General features: G+C 43.4%; 1 protein-coding gene across 11 annotated transcripts in view; it reads right to left on the reverse strand.

The window, feature by feature from the left end:
- Nucleotides 1-1,396: 1,396 nt before the first annotated feature.
- Nucleotides 1,397-19,570, reverse strand: part of AFF2 (AF4/FMR2 family member 2) — a 541,148-nt gene continuing 522,974 nt past the window's right edge. For all 11 annotated transcript variants that reach the window (XM_043458359.1, XM_043458361.1, XM_043458360.1 and 8 more), the window contains 4 exons: nucleotides 19,280-19,373; nucleotides 16,498-16,550; nucleotides 10,318-10,508; nucleotides 1,397-6,064 (listed from right to left, as the gene is read on the reverse strand). In XM_043458359.1, the coding sequence (XP_043314294.1) occupies nucleotides 5,943-6,064; nucleotides 10,318-10,508; nucleotides 16,498-16,550; nucleotides 19,280-19,373 (460 nt within the window). In that variant the 3' untranslated portion in view covers nucleotides 1,397-5,942. The remainder of the gene's footprint in view (nucleotides 6,065-10,317; nucleotides 10,509-16,497; nucleotides 16,551-19,279; nucleotides 19,374-19,570) is intronic.

Raw genomic sequence — 19,570 nt, forward strand, 5'->3', positions numbered from 1 at the left:
TTAGTTTGATTTCAGAGCAAGGATAGTAAATAGGTACTTTAAAATTAAAACATATGCTAAATAACTTCAATTACTAATAGCAAAAGCAAAAACCTTCTGAACAACAACAGGGAGATGGGAGAATTACTGAGTTTCCATATAGTAAGAAAACAACACAGTGCATTTTAAATTGTGCTATTCTCCACAGAGGGCCTAATGTTTCCTAACTAGATGAAGACTGTCATTAATATAAGCAATAGTAAATCATTTATCCAAGTGACATTTACAAGTTTGAAGTACTACTTGGGCATTTTAATAATAATAAAATGATAATAATAAAATAATAATAATACTCACCTATCCTTATTTTTAACCAACCATGAGAGTTTTCTAAGCACTTATTTCACTTCCATTTTACCTTGCAGATGTGGAGACGACCCACATACTTGGGCCAATGCATCTGTGCTTTGGGCTCAAGAGGGCTTCATTCCTTCCAGCTTAAAACCCACACCTCCAGGGTCTCATCATAGACTATCTACATTTCCTAGAAGATTGACCCATATTTGAAAATGATGTAATAGTTTGTCATTAAAGTGTGTGTGTGTGCGCACAGAACATAAGTGTGAACTCCGAGCCCCTTTGACTGACTGCAATCAGTCCTGTGTCTGAGTTTGTTTGCCTGGTCTCCCAACTTTATATCTATCTCTTTCCAACTCTGTGTTCAGTGATGTGGCTGGAAATAGGCTATGGTGGGAGCAGTTACACCACGGTGATTAGCAAATGCTACAAATCAACTGCTTTCTGTTCTCAGAGAGCTTGTTAAATGTTTAAGCAATGGATCACTGGTAGCATGTTGAACAGACCAAAGGAGAAGCTAACTCTGGATCTGGGCAACATGTTACCAATTCAGCCTCTTTGGGGGTTTCCCCAAGGCTGCTTCCTGCCTAAGGGCTTCTCTCCCACTGATGTCACAAGTACTGCAGAACCACAGAAGGGCACCGGCATCTGGGGGGGCATTTGGCTGGCCTTGTGCACCCTGCTGGGCCTTAGGCTCTGAGATGTTTCCCCTATTCACAGATACAGGGGTGATGCAGGCCAGAACTGAACAGGTTGCAGTTCTGATTAAGCACCTGATCCGGCAGCTGGCTTCACGCTGCAGAGGCTGGAGAATAATGATACTCTCAGTAGGAGCATGCTAGCCCCAGCTACAAGCATCCACAGGGACGTTCTTTCTTCACGAGGGTTGCCAGTTGGTCTACATGTGGCTCCTGACCAGCAAGTGCTGGTGGGCCCTGGGGGGTGCTCCCCACAGCATTGAGCCAGGGTCCTGGCAGCAGGCTTCCTGTGTTCCCCCTTCCCTCCTCAAAGTCTGGTACAAATCGAAGAGCCAACAAAATCGAGGTCACTGGCAAAAGAGTTTGAAAGTTTGAATGATTTTTATTAAACACCATTAGTCTACACTGCACAGTTAATGAAACAGCAAAGCTCCAATCTCTTAGAAGAACGATGATTGATCATGGATCGGAACGGTAGTTCTGTGTCCCCTAAGCACATGGTGAGCCTGATGGAGTCATTACCATCTCAGATCAGAAGCAGAAAGGGGCAAGAACTGCAGCCTGGCCTGGAAGGGCTTCCCTACCCTCTAATCCCCACCCCACCCCTGCAGCCCTCCCCACAATGCAATTTCCTTTGAGTTGATGGATTACAGAGGGAAACATGATGCTCTTGGGAAAGGGGGCTTCTAGGCTTGTGAGGAGGAGAACAGAAAGGGAATTCATACTTTTTCTTTCCCTGAAAATATTCAGATGGTAGGATTGATGTCTGAGACCAGCCTGTCTGATTAGCCTCCTGCCAGGGTCATTGCTGATTATCAATACACAGATGCCAGTTCTGTTGTTGGAGTTTGCGAACACCAAAGAGCAAATGAATCAGAGTTTCATTATGAGAATAAGGCTGTGCGAGTGGAAATGAGAACGACAGCAACAACAACAACAACGACAACGATAACGACGACGAAGAATTTAGTCCGCCAGTCGCACAATAGAGCAAGCGACAACGGGCTCCATATTTTTTCCCCACAGAACTGCATCTGGGGACATGGAATTGACCCATCCATTCAATGTTGTGTAGCGCTAGTGTCTCGCCACACATTTTCTCAATGGGGAGGGTGATGCTTCTCTAAGCAAGCAGTTCGTTGCCTTACTGAGTAGTCCTACCCAGTGATCCAGTTTGGTGTCTCCCACCTGCCAGCTCATGCAGGTGAATTTTATCATGTCTATTGTGAAATATGTAAGGGCTCTACGCCCACATCTACATCGATTCTGCCTTCAGAAATGCTTTCCAACTTCATTTTCCAACTTCAACCTCTGGGATGCAAATTTCAATAAAACACAATCCAAATTAGATAACTTTGAGAAGGATATTGAGAGGACAAGTATCTTCCCAATGAAGACCCAGTCCAATGCACCTAGTAAGGTGTTGTCCAAAGGAAAATTCATCCATTTGGAAAGTCAACAAAAGGCATTTTAGCCAATGGTTTCAAATTGAGCAACTTGATTATTGACCAGAGATTTGAAACATTTAATGTCATTACATGGAAAAAAGGCATCCCAACCTCAAGTCTTTGAAAAGTTAGCAGCAGCTAATCTGCTTTTCCAATTCTGTCATCCAAATAGAAAACTACTAGTATTTTCCCAATGAGATTATTAAGTAATTAACAGTCTACAGGCTGGCTAACAACATGCTCACGGCTAAATTCTACCCCGAGGACCACACTAGTATACTCTTTTCAAATTAATCCTACCTACTGAACTCAGACAGTAATATGACAAAACCACTAAAAAATCCAAGGTTAATTAAAGTACAAAGCCAAGCCAATATCATAACACAAACTTGTCAAACTCTCTGTGGTTGGAGCTTGGGTGACAAGTGAAGGCATAGTGGTGGCCCTATGTGGGTCCTGTTTGCAGGGCTGAGATCCTTTTGTGAACTTGCTCGCTCGGTGGAGCTGCCCATTTCTTTGCCCATGACCCTAACTCCATGTGTTTACTGTGAGATGTGTCTCATCAAGCCTCCATCACAGTCTGAGGCAGGACCTCTCACCACCATCCACATGTCTCATATCCCTCCCCAAACTGGTACACTGAAGAGATTTACTTGACAAAATATTATTTCAGTCCCTCAAAATGCTGCACACCTATGACACACATCACCATTTACAACGTGATGAATAGAGTGCCTAGAAAACAGCAACAATCCTTAATCAGGAAACTGAAAGATGTCTCATCTCCAGGGAGAGGAAGGCAATTCATCCTCCATGTTTAATTGGTTTCTAAGCTGCTTTACAAATGGGTCTGCTAAATAATCAGGTGGTGATCCCAGGCTCGCCTGTCAGATTTGATCATCGTGCTGCTGATCTGGACACACTTTACACTCAGTCACCAGAGGTGACACATCAGGCAGCAAGCAGGCTGCTCTGCTGTCTCCCTGTCGTGTGTCAGGTAGATAGAACGACTCACTGAAACTAGAGATACGAGTCTTTCATTCATGAGGCAATATACTTGTATCCCCAGGAAACTGTCCCTACATTTTAATGTCTAGTTCCTGGAGGTTGAATTTCAAGAAGAATCTACTCATAAATCCATGATGGGCTAGGATCGTGGTCTAGGTTGAACATACAAGTCAGACCAGTGGGCTTCATCATATAGTCATAGTCAGGCACTCCACCTGGTAAGCCGTGGGAAACAAACAGAGACCTTGAGTCACTGCAGAGTCATCAGCTTCATCTGTGTAAGTGACACCCACTTTGGGTATTTGGAGTCGTTCATAGGATCGTGTTCCTCACTTAAGAGGTTCAGAAAAGATTTCTCTTGGGTTGCATTAGTCAGTGTGTGTCTGTGTGTGTTAGGGTTGATGCTGAAATTGCCAACGTTCAGCTCAACCACACTGGGGGCATGAAAAGTGCTGGGTCAGCTGCTTGGATGCTCCCAGCTGTCATCTTCACAACGTGGCCTCAGCCACTGGAGAACAACGTCCACAGCCCTTATGATACCACAAAGGGCCTTCAGCTCAAAGATGACCAGAGCAGAGCTCAAGTCTGGCTCTTTTGCAACTGGGGATAATAGCTAACCTTGACAGTGAGAGTGTAGAGGGGATCCTTTGTCGTTCCTATCACTTGCATGACTTGCTTTCAAAAATCATACAAGATTGCATCTTTTATGGGCATGTATCTATTATTTATCTGGTCATAACTCAGTGAAAAGAATCCAATAACTCAGCTGATGAAAGGCTACATGGAATTAGATACCGGCAGGTAATTACAAGGAACTAACTAATGTACGGATAGTTTTTACCACGTGTGAGGGATTCTTCTAGTGGGTTGGAACGCCAAAGATGATATTTACATTGTGATTTTTAGGGACACAAAATGAATGCAGAGGATCAAAAGGGGTGGGGATAGTTTCAAGTGACTCTGAAATATCTCCAAATCAACGGAACTGTTCCCCATCTTCAGAGTTCTTTTAAAACCACCCTAGGGTGAAGCACTACCCCAACTCATTTTTTGTTAAAAAACTAGCTACAACTTAGAGAGTTTGGAGTTTTCATTGGGGTTTTCATGGAAATGATTCAAGATAATATAGACTTGAATAAAATCAGTGATTGTATTTCAATCAAAAGCTAACGAGCCAAAATCAAAAGAAACAAAAGAAAAAGGAAGAGAAAGTTAGAAGAAAACAGAAAGAAGTCAAAAAGAAATTCTGTAAAATAGCAAATGTGATAATAATTGGGGAAGTCCATATTTTAAAGCCATTAGGAAGCAAACTGTGTATGACTACTTCTAGTAGTGAGAACTTAACTTTGGTTTCCAGAGATTCGAGTAAAACACAGTTAAAAAAAAAAAAAAAGTCCTGCCAGTTATGGACCCACCAATCAACTGCAAAAGAGGCAGAAGTGTGCATTCCCTGGACAGCTGCCAGAGTCCTCTCATCTCTCATCTCTAAACTGGGTTGTAGCATCTAGGCTACTAGGGCATGTGCCACTGAACTGCCCTTCAAAGGAGAGCTTTACACAAAGAGAATCACGGGTGAGGATTTACCCTTCAAATCATGGAGTTCAAAACGACTTACGCCAGCTGATGCCTTAAAGTTGTTGATATAAATGTTGCCACTCCTTCTCATCCTTGACATTTTTCAAATAGGGATTCAGGAAAGGGATACTAACTAAAAAGTCCTCTGGCTGCATTCCAGAGTACTGTTCCAGAGTGGCATTGCTGTGCTCATGAATTTTCTTAACACTCTTAACTGTCCAATATTGCTAAAACATCTAACCAGTGGATTTCAACAATGAAAATTCTCATCTGAAAACTGAGTCTGTGGGAATCACAAAAGTTTAACAAAGGATTCTGAAATACGTTCTTATCTGGACAGAACAGCACAGTTTGGGGAATGGCTACTGCTGAAAATTTGAATCTTTGCAGGTCCTCTGTGTCTGCGTTCATACATAGACATATACATGACATATGACATATATATATATATATACACACACACACATAAACACACACACGCGCACACACACACACACACATATATATATATATATATGACATTTTGTTTCACTTCTCAGGAACCTGTTCTCACAATTGCTTTCCATTCTTTCTTTTGGGTAGTGTGGGCCTAAAAAAATACTGTAGGGACTGTCATTCCATCAAGCACAAAAGGATGGTGGGATCTGTGAAATGCATAGAAAATACAGAAAAATGACTAAGTGATAAAAGATACACTGCTCTCAAGGTGTAGTGTCCACTTACAATGACTTCTGTGTTTCACAGATATCAAAAGAAGCATCAAAACAAACATAATCAAAGAGAACTTTCCCAAATGAGTGGAGTTCCACCAGTGCCCATCGGCGCTCTGGTAGAGGTAGCGTGGTGGGTGGCAAGGCTGGAGATGGGGGCGCAGCCACTACAACAAGTGGGCATCGATGCGCAGCCAGCACAGTCCCTGGCGAACGTAGCGGACGAGATTGGTCATGCTGCTGTGCTGCGTCAGGGGCCCCATCAATGTGTCCAGATCGCCAAAGAATTCTGAAAATCAGAGCAGACCTTAGTCAGGCCTTTAAATGACAGTAGGGCCATAAGCAGCACCCCGAGCATGCGGGCATTGGATGAGTTATTCTTGGTTCATTCATTCATTCATTCATTAGACATCAATTTCCAGAGTACCTACAAGGTGATCTGAACTTCTTATGGATATTAAGCACTATGGTTTTAATCTTTTATTAGCTCCCCAAACTCCATAGAATAAATCATGTCTGTATTACTGTGATTAAGAAAACACAAATTCACTCAAATCTGTTAATTCATAGTAAGTTTTTTTCTAATTACTATACATTTTCTTAGACTGTGACCTCTAAAAGTACATTACAATCCTGTGGAGGTTTATGAGATACACACACACATATATCACAATATGCATATATTACACATAAAATATATTTGTCTATATATTTACATATATGTTTATAGAAACATATATTTATAAATCTACACATAAAGTTGTATATCAAATATATTTTATAAAATATTAAATTTATATTTTTATATATTATAAATTTATAGTTAGAAAGGAGTATTTATACACAAAATGGTATATGATACCAAGCTGTTTCTCATTCTGTGTGTTATGCAATTGAAAATACTCTCTTTTCTTTTTGTCTAAATGAAATGACTTCACTGATGTTTCTTGGCTTGATGTAGATATAACCAGTGAGCCTGGACCGCCGTTAGCACCATCGGTATCTAAGGCCAAGTCACTGTCTAGGAGGCATCTGACTTGGTTCGTCTTATTCCTTTAGGGAAGGAAAATAACCTGTAAGGATCTGTCACACAGCACATCCCCCGGCCCCCTGGGACATGGATGGTAAGACTGTCTTGCTGATTCCCCGCCAGCTGACTCAGGCAAGGAACAACACTGAGCCCCCCCTCCACCGCCCCCTCCCCACTAAGCAGTGGGACCAGAGTTTCAGACTGTCTGTTTTGGGATAGGGTCGGGGGAGTATATCAGAAAAATTCTTTGATGTTCAGAAACCAGCTAGGCTTCCCCTTTGTATGTCTGAATTGATTGGACTGGCACTGTATCGATCTCCATGAGAAGCAGGCTCTTGTCCATGACAAAATGGCTCCTCTGCTGGCTGGGGGTGAGGTATCTTTGCGGAGGGAGAGGGAGGAGGTGTTGGAGACTACCCTCAAGTGGTTGGGATGCTCTCCTGCCTTCTTGTAAAGCAATTGCCATGCATGGGTTATGTGTGCTTGATTGCTCAGCAGATGGTGTTTCACTAAACAATGCATTGATTTTTCATGTTATATATAACATATGGGCTCCTTCTCCATGTATCAGGTTCATTTGATTATGTGATACTGTTTAACCTGTACTATGCAATAAAAGTAATTTCTGCTGATAAAGGAGTGAATTAGTTTGGGCATTGAAAATACTTTCTTCTGTAATACAATATTAAGGAAAATGTTAAAGGACCCAGTCGCTGTCGAATGAATGTTAATGAGATGTCCCTTGGGTATTCAGCACACAGCCTGCGGTGGCATTCTTAACTAGGTACCCAGGTCACCATTTTAATAAATGCTTCAAGTCGGCAGCTGGGAAGATAGAGAACTGGACTTCTAGAACAAAGGCCAGAGGGCAGAATCAGCCCTATTGGCCCATCTTCTGCAATGAGCCATCTGCAGCTATACAGGCAGGCAGACAGGGGGCAGGGGTGGAGACCTTCCACTGGAACAGCCAACCTCAGTCATTTCCATTGCATGACTGGGTGGGGAAAGGTGCACATACAAGGTGGTCTCTGGAAGGAGGGAGAGTTTCACTCAAAAGGGAAGCACCTCAGTTTCCCCATATCTATGGAGACAAGACAGATATGGGAAGAGTCCCTCACTCTGAGCAGCTCAGAAATGACAAAGTGTGTGAAACTCAAGGCTGCAAACAGAAGATTCCAAACTAGGTCCTCTGTCCGGGTCCCTGAACAGCCTCTGTACCACACCGGTGGGGTGCAGTGCATTATTGCTGGTGGAGTGATAGAGTCATGTTGACTCAGTAGTAGGCAGGGACTTGAACAACTCCCTGACACAGGTGCTGAGGACAAGATGAGTACCATCTCACTCAAACATCAGCCCAGCCACTACAGTGCTCCTGGAAAGTTCTGCAGTAAAGTTAGAAGGAGTTACTTTATCAGATTTGAAAATGTAAGCAATTATGAAGGAAATCCATAAATACTGAACTGCCCTCCAGTTACCAGTACAACATAAGACAGAGAAGAGTGGAGGCAGATAAGCTAGGCAAGACTTGAGATGCTTATGCCTTCATGATTAATTCTAGAACTCATGGATTGGCCTGCCTGTCTGGGCCAGTTGTCTTGATTTCCAGAAGCTGAAGGAAAATGGACAAGTTAAGAACTGTCTCTTACTCAGATAACTGAGAACTCACTGAAGGTTTCTGAGGATGCATTATTAATTCTGCCCTCTAGGTGGGCAGTGCATCCTGTAGGTTAACAGTTCAGACTCTGAAATCTGACAGTTTAATGAGCTGTGATATCATAGGTGAATTTCTGAACCTCACCGAGCCTCAGTTTCTACATCTAGGAAATGGGGATAAATGAGATGACAAATGATAAAACAAAGAGTACAGTGCCTGACATATAAAAATTGCTGCACGAACACATAGAACCAACACATGCAAATAACCCCAGGAGTCAGTGTTAATAGCTGAGTCGAGGGTTGAAGTCCCAAATTATGGAATATGCTTTGATAGTCACAGAATCTGAATTATATGTCATCATATGGAATAAGGAAAGAGAAATAAATATTTGTAGTATTTCTACCTTGCACCTGATATTTTATGCTAGGTGATTGACACATCTTGTTTTATTCCATCCATCTCTTATCACCCTTGTGGGTAGTTTCATTGTCATCCTGTCTTCATTATATCCATTATAGAAATGGAAGCTAGGGAGTAGCTCACAGATTTCAGTAACTGTCTTAGGTCACCCAGCCAGTAACTGACACGATTCAAATTTAAATGATTAGGCTTCAAAATCTGCACCCTTTCTAGTTCCATGGGACTGTTTCCCTGCCTGTTGAGTGATCCTGCAGTAGAGATACAGCCAGAAGGAGGGGCCAGTAACTCATAGGAACTTCCCTCTGCATCTCAGTGGCCTGCAGCCCCAGCCTGATTCCATGAAATCCCTGTTACTTCCCGGGACCCAAGCCTACTCCATGCAGCTTGTACCATGTCATGTCCTGGCAGGAGCCACCAGTGCGTGTGGGCCATGAATTTTTGCCTGTATCTGGCCAGATGTTTCTGCTGCTCTAAAACTCAGGTCACCTCTTCGCAATCTGATCTGAAAGACCCACATCTGTCCCCACTTTAACTACCGTGGGTCTTTTCCTAACTGCTGCTCCAGAATCATCAAAGTCCACTGAATGGCTAGGGCCAAAGTATGGTTTCTTTGAACTTCCTATCTTCATTAGGATAGTGAGACTTCAGGGTGAACTTGGATGGCAGCTAGGGTCACAGATGCAGCATGAGTGGTGGAGGACCACTGACTCACCCTCTTGTGAAGCAGGGTCCCCCCTGCATTTATTTTGTAGCAAATGTCATGTGTTCTCACGAATGGGGCCCTGATCCTTCGTCCCAAGTGTCAGTGAGTGAAAAACACTAGCTGACCCTTGACTCTGGTTTCTGAATGCAAACCACATTATCAAGTGCCCTGGAACTGATGATTATTATCTTCAATAATTTTTTAAAAATATATTTTGGCTGTGCCATGCAGCATGTGGGATCTAGTTCCCTGACCAGGGATTGAAGCTGGGCCCCCTGCATTGGAAGCTCAGAGTCTCAACCACTGGACCACCAGGGAAGTCGCTGGAGCTGATGAATATAATGAAGGTAGAAGGCTGTGGTGCAACCTCACTTCTCTTAAAAAAAAGCCAATGGTATCTTGATCCCAATTAATTTGCAAATCATTCTTTTTTGCTTTGCTCTGTTTCTCTATGTTGACCCTTATCATTGAGTGAAAATCTGAAAAAGACATTTGACAATACATCATAATTCATGTTACTTTAAGTTTTAAAGGAGAACTCGATTCTAGATATTTTCACTCTCTTCACAAAAACTGGTCACTGAGTCGACCCTGATCTTACCCCCTCTTCCCTCATCTGGCCTTAGAAATTAGACCAACAGAAAGAGAAGGTCATCATTAGAAACTCAAGCCCTTCAAAGCAGGTTGAATCCACCACGGCCCGTGAGCAACCAGTTGAACAGACCAGCATACCTTTGTTCTCTCTTGTCAATTTGTCAGCCATGTCCCAGTGTTCGTAGCCCCGTAACACGTTGCTCGTGATGTTGACATGGCTGGCTGCCATGTGGTGAATGCGCTGTGGGATGGTAACTGGGCCGTTGTTACAGTTCCCCATTGCATTGATGGGAGAGACGTTATTGAGAGACACTGGGGACGGAGTGTTCCTGGGGGATGGGAAGAGACAGGCCTTGTTAGGCTGTTAGGGGAGAGTGACAATAGCATTTTAGCCCTCCCTCATCATACTGGGACCTTTTGAGGAAGTGATTTGCCACAGTGAGGTTTGGCATGGTGAATATCTATGAAGCTTGCTCTTGCATCCCACCGACTCTTCTCAGAGGACATCCTACAGCTTTCACCCACACAGTAGTTTTCTCCAGAGACCTCAGTATATAAAGAGCTTATTATCACCCCCTCCCCACTGTTCTGGCCTCATCAAACCAACCCACCCAGGGCTACAGTGCCAGGCTGTAGAAAGAGCCATCCTTCTCCTTTTCTAACTTTAAACACAGAAGGCTGACTGACTTTGGCAACCACTGATGACTCCATGCATATTGCTACTTTGTTTTAAAATACCAGAGAGAGAGCTGGGTGAATCTTTCTCTGGCATTAATTCTACCCACAAATGTAGCTCTTACTTTGAATACATATAACAAGTCTTCTGATGTTCCAAAGAAAGAATCAGCTCAGAGTTACGATGCTTTCTCTACCTGCTGCCAGAATGGATACTGGCACTTAGAAAAATTTGATGTGCTATATTGGTCTCTTATCAAAATGTTTTGTGGAAACCACGGTGACAGTTGGCTCCAAATACAGTCACCACAATAAGCAAAATATGATCCTTAAAAGGCCCCCAAGGAGCAGTAGTAGGGAAGTTGGAAATAAGTAAGATTTTGAATATCACTTTAGGATTCTTTAAGACCTGCTACAGGATGGGTGTTAATTGCTGACAGTTCACCTGCACACTGGGTTATAAAGAAATGTCTTGGGAATTCCTACTTTGGGCAGTATCAATGTTTGTAGGTAGATTTTTTTTTAATTATTTAATATCAGTAACAAGAAGTCACCTGCTGGCTGCACTTTGCATGGAGGGCGAGGACTTAGGTCATGGACAGTCCCAAAGGCCTGTGCCTATGAGCCAGGTCAATACACATCTCTGTTCTCTCCATCTTCCTTCAAAGCCAGGCTTTGAATGCCCAGTAAAATGCACACTTTATTATGATTGAACATTTGGGGGAATAACAGAAATGGGGGAAAGCTGTTTCTGGGACTCTTTCTTCCTCCCAACACACTCCTCCCATCATCAGGAACCTTCTCTCACTCTCCCTCCCCTTTACCAGCCACTTGTTGCCAACTACATTCCAGTGTGGCTGTATTCCTCAGAGCCAACCCCTGCTCCTAGGACACATGTGCGCCCTGACAGGCACCCATAGAGGATTTGGGGGAACAGCTATCCCCATGTACCAAAATGATGAAGTGGGGATGACTCAATCTGGGAGCAATTGAACTGATACGGTCACCTGAGATTCACATAGGCTGTGCCTCATGAGAGCTTTGGTCCACGTCTACAAACAGAGTATATCTTCTGGTATGTTCTAGTATGAGGGGTAAAGTGAATCCCCACAATTGCTCTGCACTTGTGTGATGTAAGAGGGTGTGAAGGTTTGCCTGCTCTGTTTATAACTTCTGAGATATGTGATACTTCTTGATGTAAAGATTTATTTTCAAGGTAGGGTGTGGTCAGAGGGATCATTAAACTCAGGGACCTGGGCACAGAAGGTTAACATAAAAGCAGTGAATGCTGGATTTTTTTTTTCATGGCAGGTTAGAAATGCTATTATCTAATCTCTCCCCTGTCCCCACCCCAGTGGTGGTCATTAATCCTCAAATGTCAATTTACAGCAAGAAAGGAAAACGTCCTCATTTGTAATCTCTAGAGAAGATTATAAAGGTGTCAGTGTCACAAATGTTGAAACGGGGACCATGTGGTGCTTGAAAAGTTCTGGAATCCCAGGCACTGAGACTCCAGCCTGGGGCTCCTGACCCCCTCAGGAGCCTTCATGGACTGCAAGAAAAGGCTGGATTCAGTGATTTTCAATCATGCCCAGAAATCCCAAGGGGAAACACATCGCCTCTGTTTACCTCATATTTCCTGAAAAGGCCTTTTCAGTTTACAACACTGAGGAGCTATTGAGGGGCTTTCATTCCCTTCCACTTGGTGCTTTATTTTAAATAATCCGTGGTGGAGGCGAGGAGAATGAGGGCATGGTTTGCCTTTGGTCATGACTGACCTGATATGAGGCTCCGTGAGCTGATTTGGCAGAGCATGCCTGAACTCCCAGAACACCACATCATACACGTGAAATCCACCAGTCAAAGCCTGTCTAAGACAGTGCTCCTCTGGCCGGAAAGGCTGCTGCAGTACTTCTCTTAGTGTGCCTTCAGCTCCATCTTGGCTCTCCCCACAGCTGGGGTTTCATTCTTGAGTTTGTGCTCTGTGGATCTGCTTCAGATCTTATGCTTTTCTTCATGTCTACGGCACATGGCCATAAGTGTGCACACACCAGCACAGGCTTCTACCACCCACAGCACGAGCACTCTAGATCCCCACTATCCTCTCTTGCCTCCCAGCCACACTAGCCCCCTGCTGCCCCTGGTAGTCACTAGCCACGCCCCTATCTAAGAAGGTGGTGGTGTCTGGCCACTTGGAATGCACTTCAACCAGGGATCTGCATAGCTCATTCTCTCATCATCCTTCCCTAGTGTCCCTATTGAAGATCCTCCTCCCCCAAGCCAAGCAGCCCTTTCTATCCCCCTTCCTTGTTTTAATTTCCTCTATGGCATTTATCATTTAGCATATGCATTCTTTTTCTACTGTCTTTCTCTTCCAAAAGAATGTGAAATAGACAGGGATTCCTGTCTATTTCATCCAGTGCCATTCCCAGCATGTAGAACAGTGCCTGGTATACATAACATGTACTTAATACCAGTTAGACAAGTGGATAGATTGCCTTCCAGTGATCCCTCTGTTATTATATGGTATCCACTACATATGAGGTGCTCTGGAGAGGGAAGAAAAATAATGTAGAGCAGCATACAGATAGGGGATAAATACTTTGGTAAAGTGCCTGGCAGAGTGTCTCATACACAGTAGGCAGGCAATAAATCTTTGATGAATAAAAGAATGAGCAATTCCTTATTGAAAAGAGCAAACAGTCTAAAGGGGAGAAGAATCCATTAATTTCTGGCAAACTAGGATAAGTGCCAAAAGTGATGTGTAGACCAACAGCTGTGGGAGTTCTAGGGGCAAGATCACTTATGTTTTCCAACTTAAAAAGGTAATAATGATAACAAAACATGGCAGTGGCAGCAACTGCTATTTGTTAAAATTGCTGTGCACCAAGCACGGTGCTCTGGGCTTCACTGATTATTATCTCTAAGCCTCATGACAACTCTGTGGGTGAGTTTCTGCTGCCACTGTTTCACAGATGACAAGAGGGCTCAGAAAAGATCAGTTCCTTTTTTGAGAGCCACACAGCAGATGGTCAAAGAGCTGGTATTTGAAAGGTCTGTTTTCCTGTAAAGTCCATTTTCCTTCCATTCCACCAACTTACCTCCATGTCCTACCTTCCCTCTACTAAGCTTCCCTTGATGTGGGTGTCCACCTCGAGCCTCACCCTTGAGTCCACGTTGGCTTGTTCCTACCACTCTCCCTGGGCTCTTCCCATGTTTGCACAGGCACAGCCCTCCCTAAGTTTGGGGAGAAGTTTTGCTTGATAGAAATGTTCCCTCCAGTGGCAACCAAACTCTTTGCAGTGCTTTTATTGGTCAATGTCCCCAACAATGGACATCTCTTCTCTTCCAACCCTTTCTATATAGCACCCAAGGCCCCCAGTATACTGAAACAGCTCTTCTAAAGGCCCCAAATGGCCTTGTTCTTTCCTCCTTCCATAGCCTTCTTTTTTATTCTCTCTGGGTGACATCTGAGACTGCTGCCCCTCCCTTTTTTGGCATCTCCAAGATGTGATTACCATGACTCTCTATGGGGACTGAAAGCTCTGGTGCACCCCCTGTTTCTGCATGGCCTGTGAGCTACAAATGTTTTGAGAAGATGAACATATGCAATCAATTTGATGAATGAGAACACTACATTTGAACCCCAAGAGCACAAAATTCTATTTTTGCAAAACTCCTTTCTTCTCCTTAACAGACTTGTATTCTAAAACTGCTATTATATTCAGAATTTCATCAGTAAGATTTTTGTGGAAACTTGTTTTCTCTCTTATTCTTTTTATATAACAACCTCAGTTTTTGTCTGGACTGGCAAAGCCCCAAATGTGTATTATCTGGCCCTCTGCAGCAAAGATTTGCTGACCTCTGCTCTATCTCGAGTAGGTTTTTCTTCTCCTTCCAACTTATTCTTTGCACTGTCTTCACAGTCAGGGTCAGGGGAGGCTTCTTCTGGAAGGATCGTGAGAAGTCTGGTGTGGGGCCAACCATCCTCATTCACTGGGGAATGCAGGCTATAGTGTTGCTAGCAGGCAAAGAAGCCCTCCCTGGCCACCCAGGGAGGCCCAAGCTCTCTTTTTCTTGGGTGTCCACAGAACTTTGTTCAGATCTGTCCCCTCCTGCCACTGGACCACACACTTCTGGAGTACAGGGAGCCTATGGCATTCAGTGCGTCCCCAGCCTCTCATAGGGAAATGCACCCAAAGTATGTGCTGAATGAATGGGCTGTAACCCCTGGGCAACCGTTTTGAGTTGCCTCATTCAAAAGCTCTCTGACCTACCAAAGGGAGTGTGCTTTCTTCAGACAGAAGCTGCTTTAAAAAATCATTTCAGGAGGTTTTCAATGTGACTTCACAAGCTGAGAATGTGTTTGAGTTTTTCGTTGGAGAATTAAAAAACTTTTTCCCAGTGATTCTTGAATGGGTGCTTACCTGAATTTGCCCTTGCTTTACTCCGTGTTCAGAGAAAACAGCTTTCTCTGGGCCTGTGGTCTCGCTTTTGTCCATCAATATAAGAGAGAGACCTAATTCAACAATTTAAACGGTACTTCCTTTCAATACAGTAATTGAGTTGGCTCATAGTTTTTAATGGATCTGTCCCCTCATTCTGAATGCTTTTTAAGATCTTAGAGCTCACAGTCTCACTCCTTTGGGAGTGTGCTTTGTAGGTATTTATAAAGTGGCAAAGGAGACTATTTCACTGTTCAAGAAAGTGTTTTGATCAGAGACATAAGAATTTTGAAGTGGTGAAAAATGGGGGGAAAAGCAGCTCTTTTCAAAAGAATACATCTACTGGTGGGAAGTGGGCTTGCAGTGGTCAGAGAGGTATTGGACTCAGAGGAGAAACGAATGCTCAGGCAGGTAAGTGTGGGCACAAAGCTAGCTCAGGGCTGAGACAGAACTAGGATTCTGAATTGTCCTCTGAAAAGGAACCTCTCTTCAGAGGAGGCTCCAAAGTCATTGGGTCTGGCCTTTCATTGCAGAGAGAAGGGGCTTTCTTAGTTTCATCCTGGGAACTGAGGGCAGCCTTGGGCCTGGGTCAACTGGTTTACCAGCTCCCACTCTGCTGCTGGAGGGCTGAGCTGCTCCAAGCAAATATGGCTCTAAGGACAGCTATGGAGTGGGTGAGTTCATTGAGCCTCAGGCCGGCAGTATAGTAGATGCTTTTATATTTTAGGGCAGGGTATTTTAGTATTAATATAAAAATCATCATGAAGGCTCAGATAATTGGCTGACGAAGTGCCTTCACATTTTCAGCACTATTATGCCTTTGGTTTTATTAAAGCACTTACCATATATCAATGAATATTTCATTGGTCTTTCATTACTGAGTGAATCATTGAAAAATCACTGCAGTGGAGGTAACTCTACCCTGCCTCCCTGAAATGGCATGGTGCTTGCCATCTCATTAACTGATATTTTTATGGCCGTCATTTGGCTTAAAGATCAAATAGTGAAAGAAATTTGGGATCACATCATGTTAAACTTTTCTGCCCTGCCATTAGTGGAAACCAGCCTAGAATTCTGTGTGCACCCAAATTACTGTAATCTCAGAATTAACCTTTGTGTCCGGCTTGTCAATACCAAATATTTGGGGTCTATTCAATCACTAATTTTCATGAAAAAGCAATTTTCAGAAGATACTTACTTTCCATTGCCTACCCATGGAGATGGTATCTGAGCGACTTTTGAAGCATTTTGCTAAAAGAGAGAAACAGAGAGGGAAATGAGGACATCTATTTTGTGTTTTATTAATTCAGAAACAGATGGAAGTGTGATTTAGAGTACATTAATATTGATTGCAGCATTTTGGGATGCCTCCTGTTTCGTTAGCAGAGCTGGGATGTATGTGCACGTCAGCACACCACGACACACACTCGATGAAAATAGCTGGTTAGGATAATTAGTGGGCTCCAATCAGGACCATGAAAGTCACTTGATGAAAGATCTTATATACTAAAAGGCCCAGTGAAATCAGACTCAGTTCTCCAAGAAGTGGTTTAATTATCCTCATCTGAAATTTATTCTGCAAAACAAGCTCTTCAGAGTACAGACAAGCTTTTCACCTTTAGCTCCAGTTGCAAACTTTTTCCCTGGGATGCACATTGGCTTCTCATTTCTAAAATCCCAGGAACTGGCCAGAACCAAGAAGCCTTTGTGTGTGTGTCTGCATATCACCTAGATTTGCTATCATCACATGCATATCCTCATGGCTGATGGTTTTCCCTGTTGAGCAGTGTAACCGGCCCAGCGCTGCCCCGCCGTGGAATGCTAAACATTCTTTTCCCTCTGATGGGCCGGTTTAAAGAATGGGCCTCCTTGAAAAGGGAACCATCCTACACCACTGGTGGAAATGTAAATTGGTGCAGCCACTATGGAGAACAGTATGGAGGTGCCTCAAAAAAACTAAGAATAGAATGGCCATATGATCCAGAAATCCCATTTTGGGGCATATATCAGGAAAAACATCTAATTTGAAAAGATACATGCATCCCTATATTCACAGCAGCACTATTTGCAGTAGTCAAGACATGGAAGCACACCTAAATGTTCATTAACAGAGGAATGAATAAAGAAGATGTGGTACATATATACAATAAATTATGACTCAGCCATTGGCAGCAACATGGATGGACCTAGGGATCAACATCATACTAAGTGAAGTAAGTCAGAAAGAGAAAAACAAACACCATATCACATCTCTTATATGTGGAATCTAAAATGACACAAATGAACATATCTAAGGACTGGAAATAGGCTCACAGACATAGAGAATAGACTTGTGGTTGTCAAGGGGGAGGGAGTTGGGGAAGAGAAGGAATAAGAGTTTGGAATTAGCAGAGGTAAACTATTATAAATAGGATGGATAAACAACAAGGTCCTACTGTTTAGCACAGGAAACTACATTCAATATCCTCCTATAAACCAGAATGGAAAAAGAACATGAAAAAAATGTATATATGTGTATAACTGAATCACTTTGCTGTACAGTAGAAATTAACACAACACTGTATATCAACTACACTTCAACACAATCCATTTTAAGAAAAGAATGGGCCTCCTCTGTTTTCATGGCTGTACACTTGTGGAGCATGGGAAATCCTGATATTCAGCACCACCTCACTAGAACAACGATCAGCTGGTTAGAATGACCTCAGCAGGTGGGCGCTTCCTGTTTTAAACCTCAAAGAAGCTCTGCCAGAGGAGTGAGTTACTTAACGTCTGTTTGGTATTTTGCAATGCACTGAAAACTGTGCAGGACAAGCCACAGAGAATGGAGGCTAGGGCTGTGGCTCAGAGTGCCCCACAGGACCAGCATCGTTATCGCCCAGGGACTTGTTCAAAATGCCCATTCTTAGGACCTGTACCAGACCACCAGCATCAAGACACCTTGCAGAGCCCAGGTGGAGACTTGTAGACACATGGCCATGGGCAGCTGCTGCATTTGACTGCATTCACAAGCACTAGCTTTATGATGGCCACACCACATGAGAGCTGCTCTTTTCCCAACTTAATGGGCATTCTCACATAATCGTGCACCCCTACCCACTGGCTTTGAATGTCTGAGGTAAGGTCAGGATTTGATTCATTTCAAACAACTGCTTTGATGCAACTGAGCCATGTCAGCTGACGCACTTGGCAAAGAATAATATGACTAAATAAATAAAATTATCCTTTTATTTCAAGACCTCCCCAACAGCAACCTTGAGCCCTCAACTCTAACACATGATCAGCACTGACGGGTGGAAGGGAGCAGCGGAAGGTCCATGGAGCCTCAGCCAATGACACCCGGCACGGTTGCCAGGCCCAGCTCCAGGCTTCCCGTTTTTATCTGGGCTCGTTCCCACATCTTGGCATTGCATCTTGTGGTTCAAATATTTCATTTTTCTTGCAAATCAAAAATACCAGCTCCCTAGAAGATGAGTTTATTTATCTATTGTTGGTTTATTTTGACAGCCAAAGTTATCAGTTGTCTTCAACTACAACCACTATCTTCAACACTCCCCATGGCCAAAGGGCCCCTGGGGGTGTGGCTGTGCCCTCAGAGCCCAGGGTGGCTGGGTGACTTCTCTCATTGCTGAGAAACTTCTAGGCTGGCATCTCATGTAACATGAGCCATGTTCTGCAGGCAGTCCATAGTGCAGGCAGAAGGGATCACCATCCTGACTGGACCCAGGAAGGTGCCCAGGGCCACTTGTTCACTCGAGCATCATCAGGGGATTGAACTATGGTACCTTCTCTCCCTGGAACTGGATCAAACCCAAGCTCTCTGCTGAGCTCCAAAGGAGAGGTGAGATGGCCATGGCCAGCCAGGATGCAGAAAGTTCAGCCTTCAGTAGTGACAACCGTGACATTTCATAACATGCCTGCCATGTCTCATTAGTAATTTAATCACCCGGGACCTATAAATTACACAAAATAAGGATTACCTTAAAATATTCCATCAGTGATCTGGAGTACTTCATGGCGTGGTCCTTCTTCAGTTTGAACATCCTCAGGTAGAGAAGTGAAAGGCATCGGTAGCTGTGATGATGAGGAAAGAAGCACATTAATGCCAACACTTCCTCAGACCTATTCACTAAAATACAACTCCCATCTGCAGCTCCTCTCTTATGGTTACTGAGGAACATATGTGAAAAAAATAAAATTTTTTAAAATCAAGGAATAAGCATAGTACAGGGAACTATATTCAACATCATGTGATAAACCATAAACCATAA

This window comes from Cervus canadensis, chromosome X (assembly GCF_019320065.1).
Source record: "Cervus canadensis isolate Bull #8, Minnesota chromosome X, ASM1932006v1, whole genome shotgun sequence".
NCBI lineage: Eukaryota > Metazoa > Chordata > Mammalia > Artiodactyla > Cervidae > Cervus > Cervus canadensis.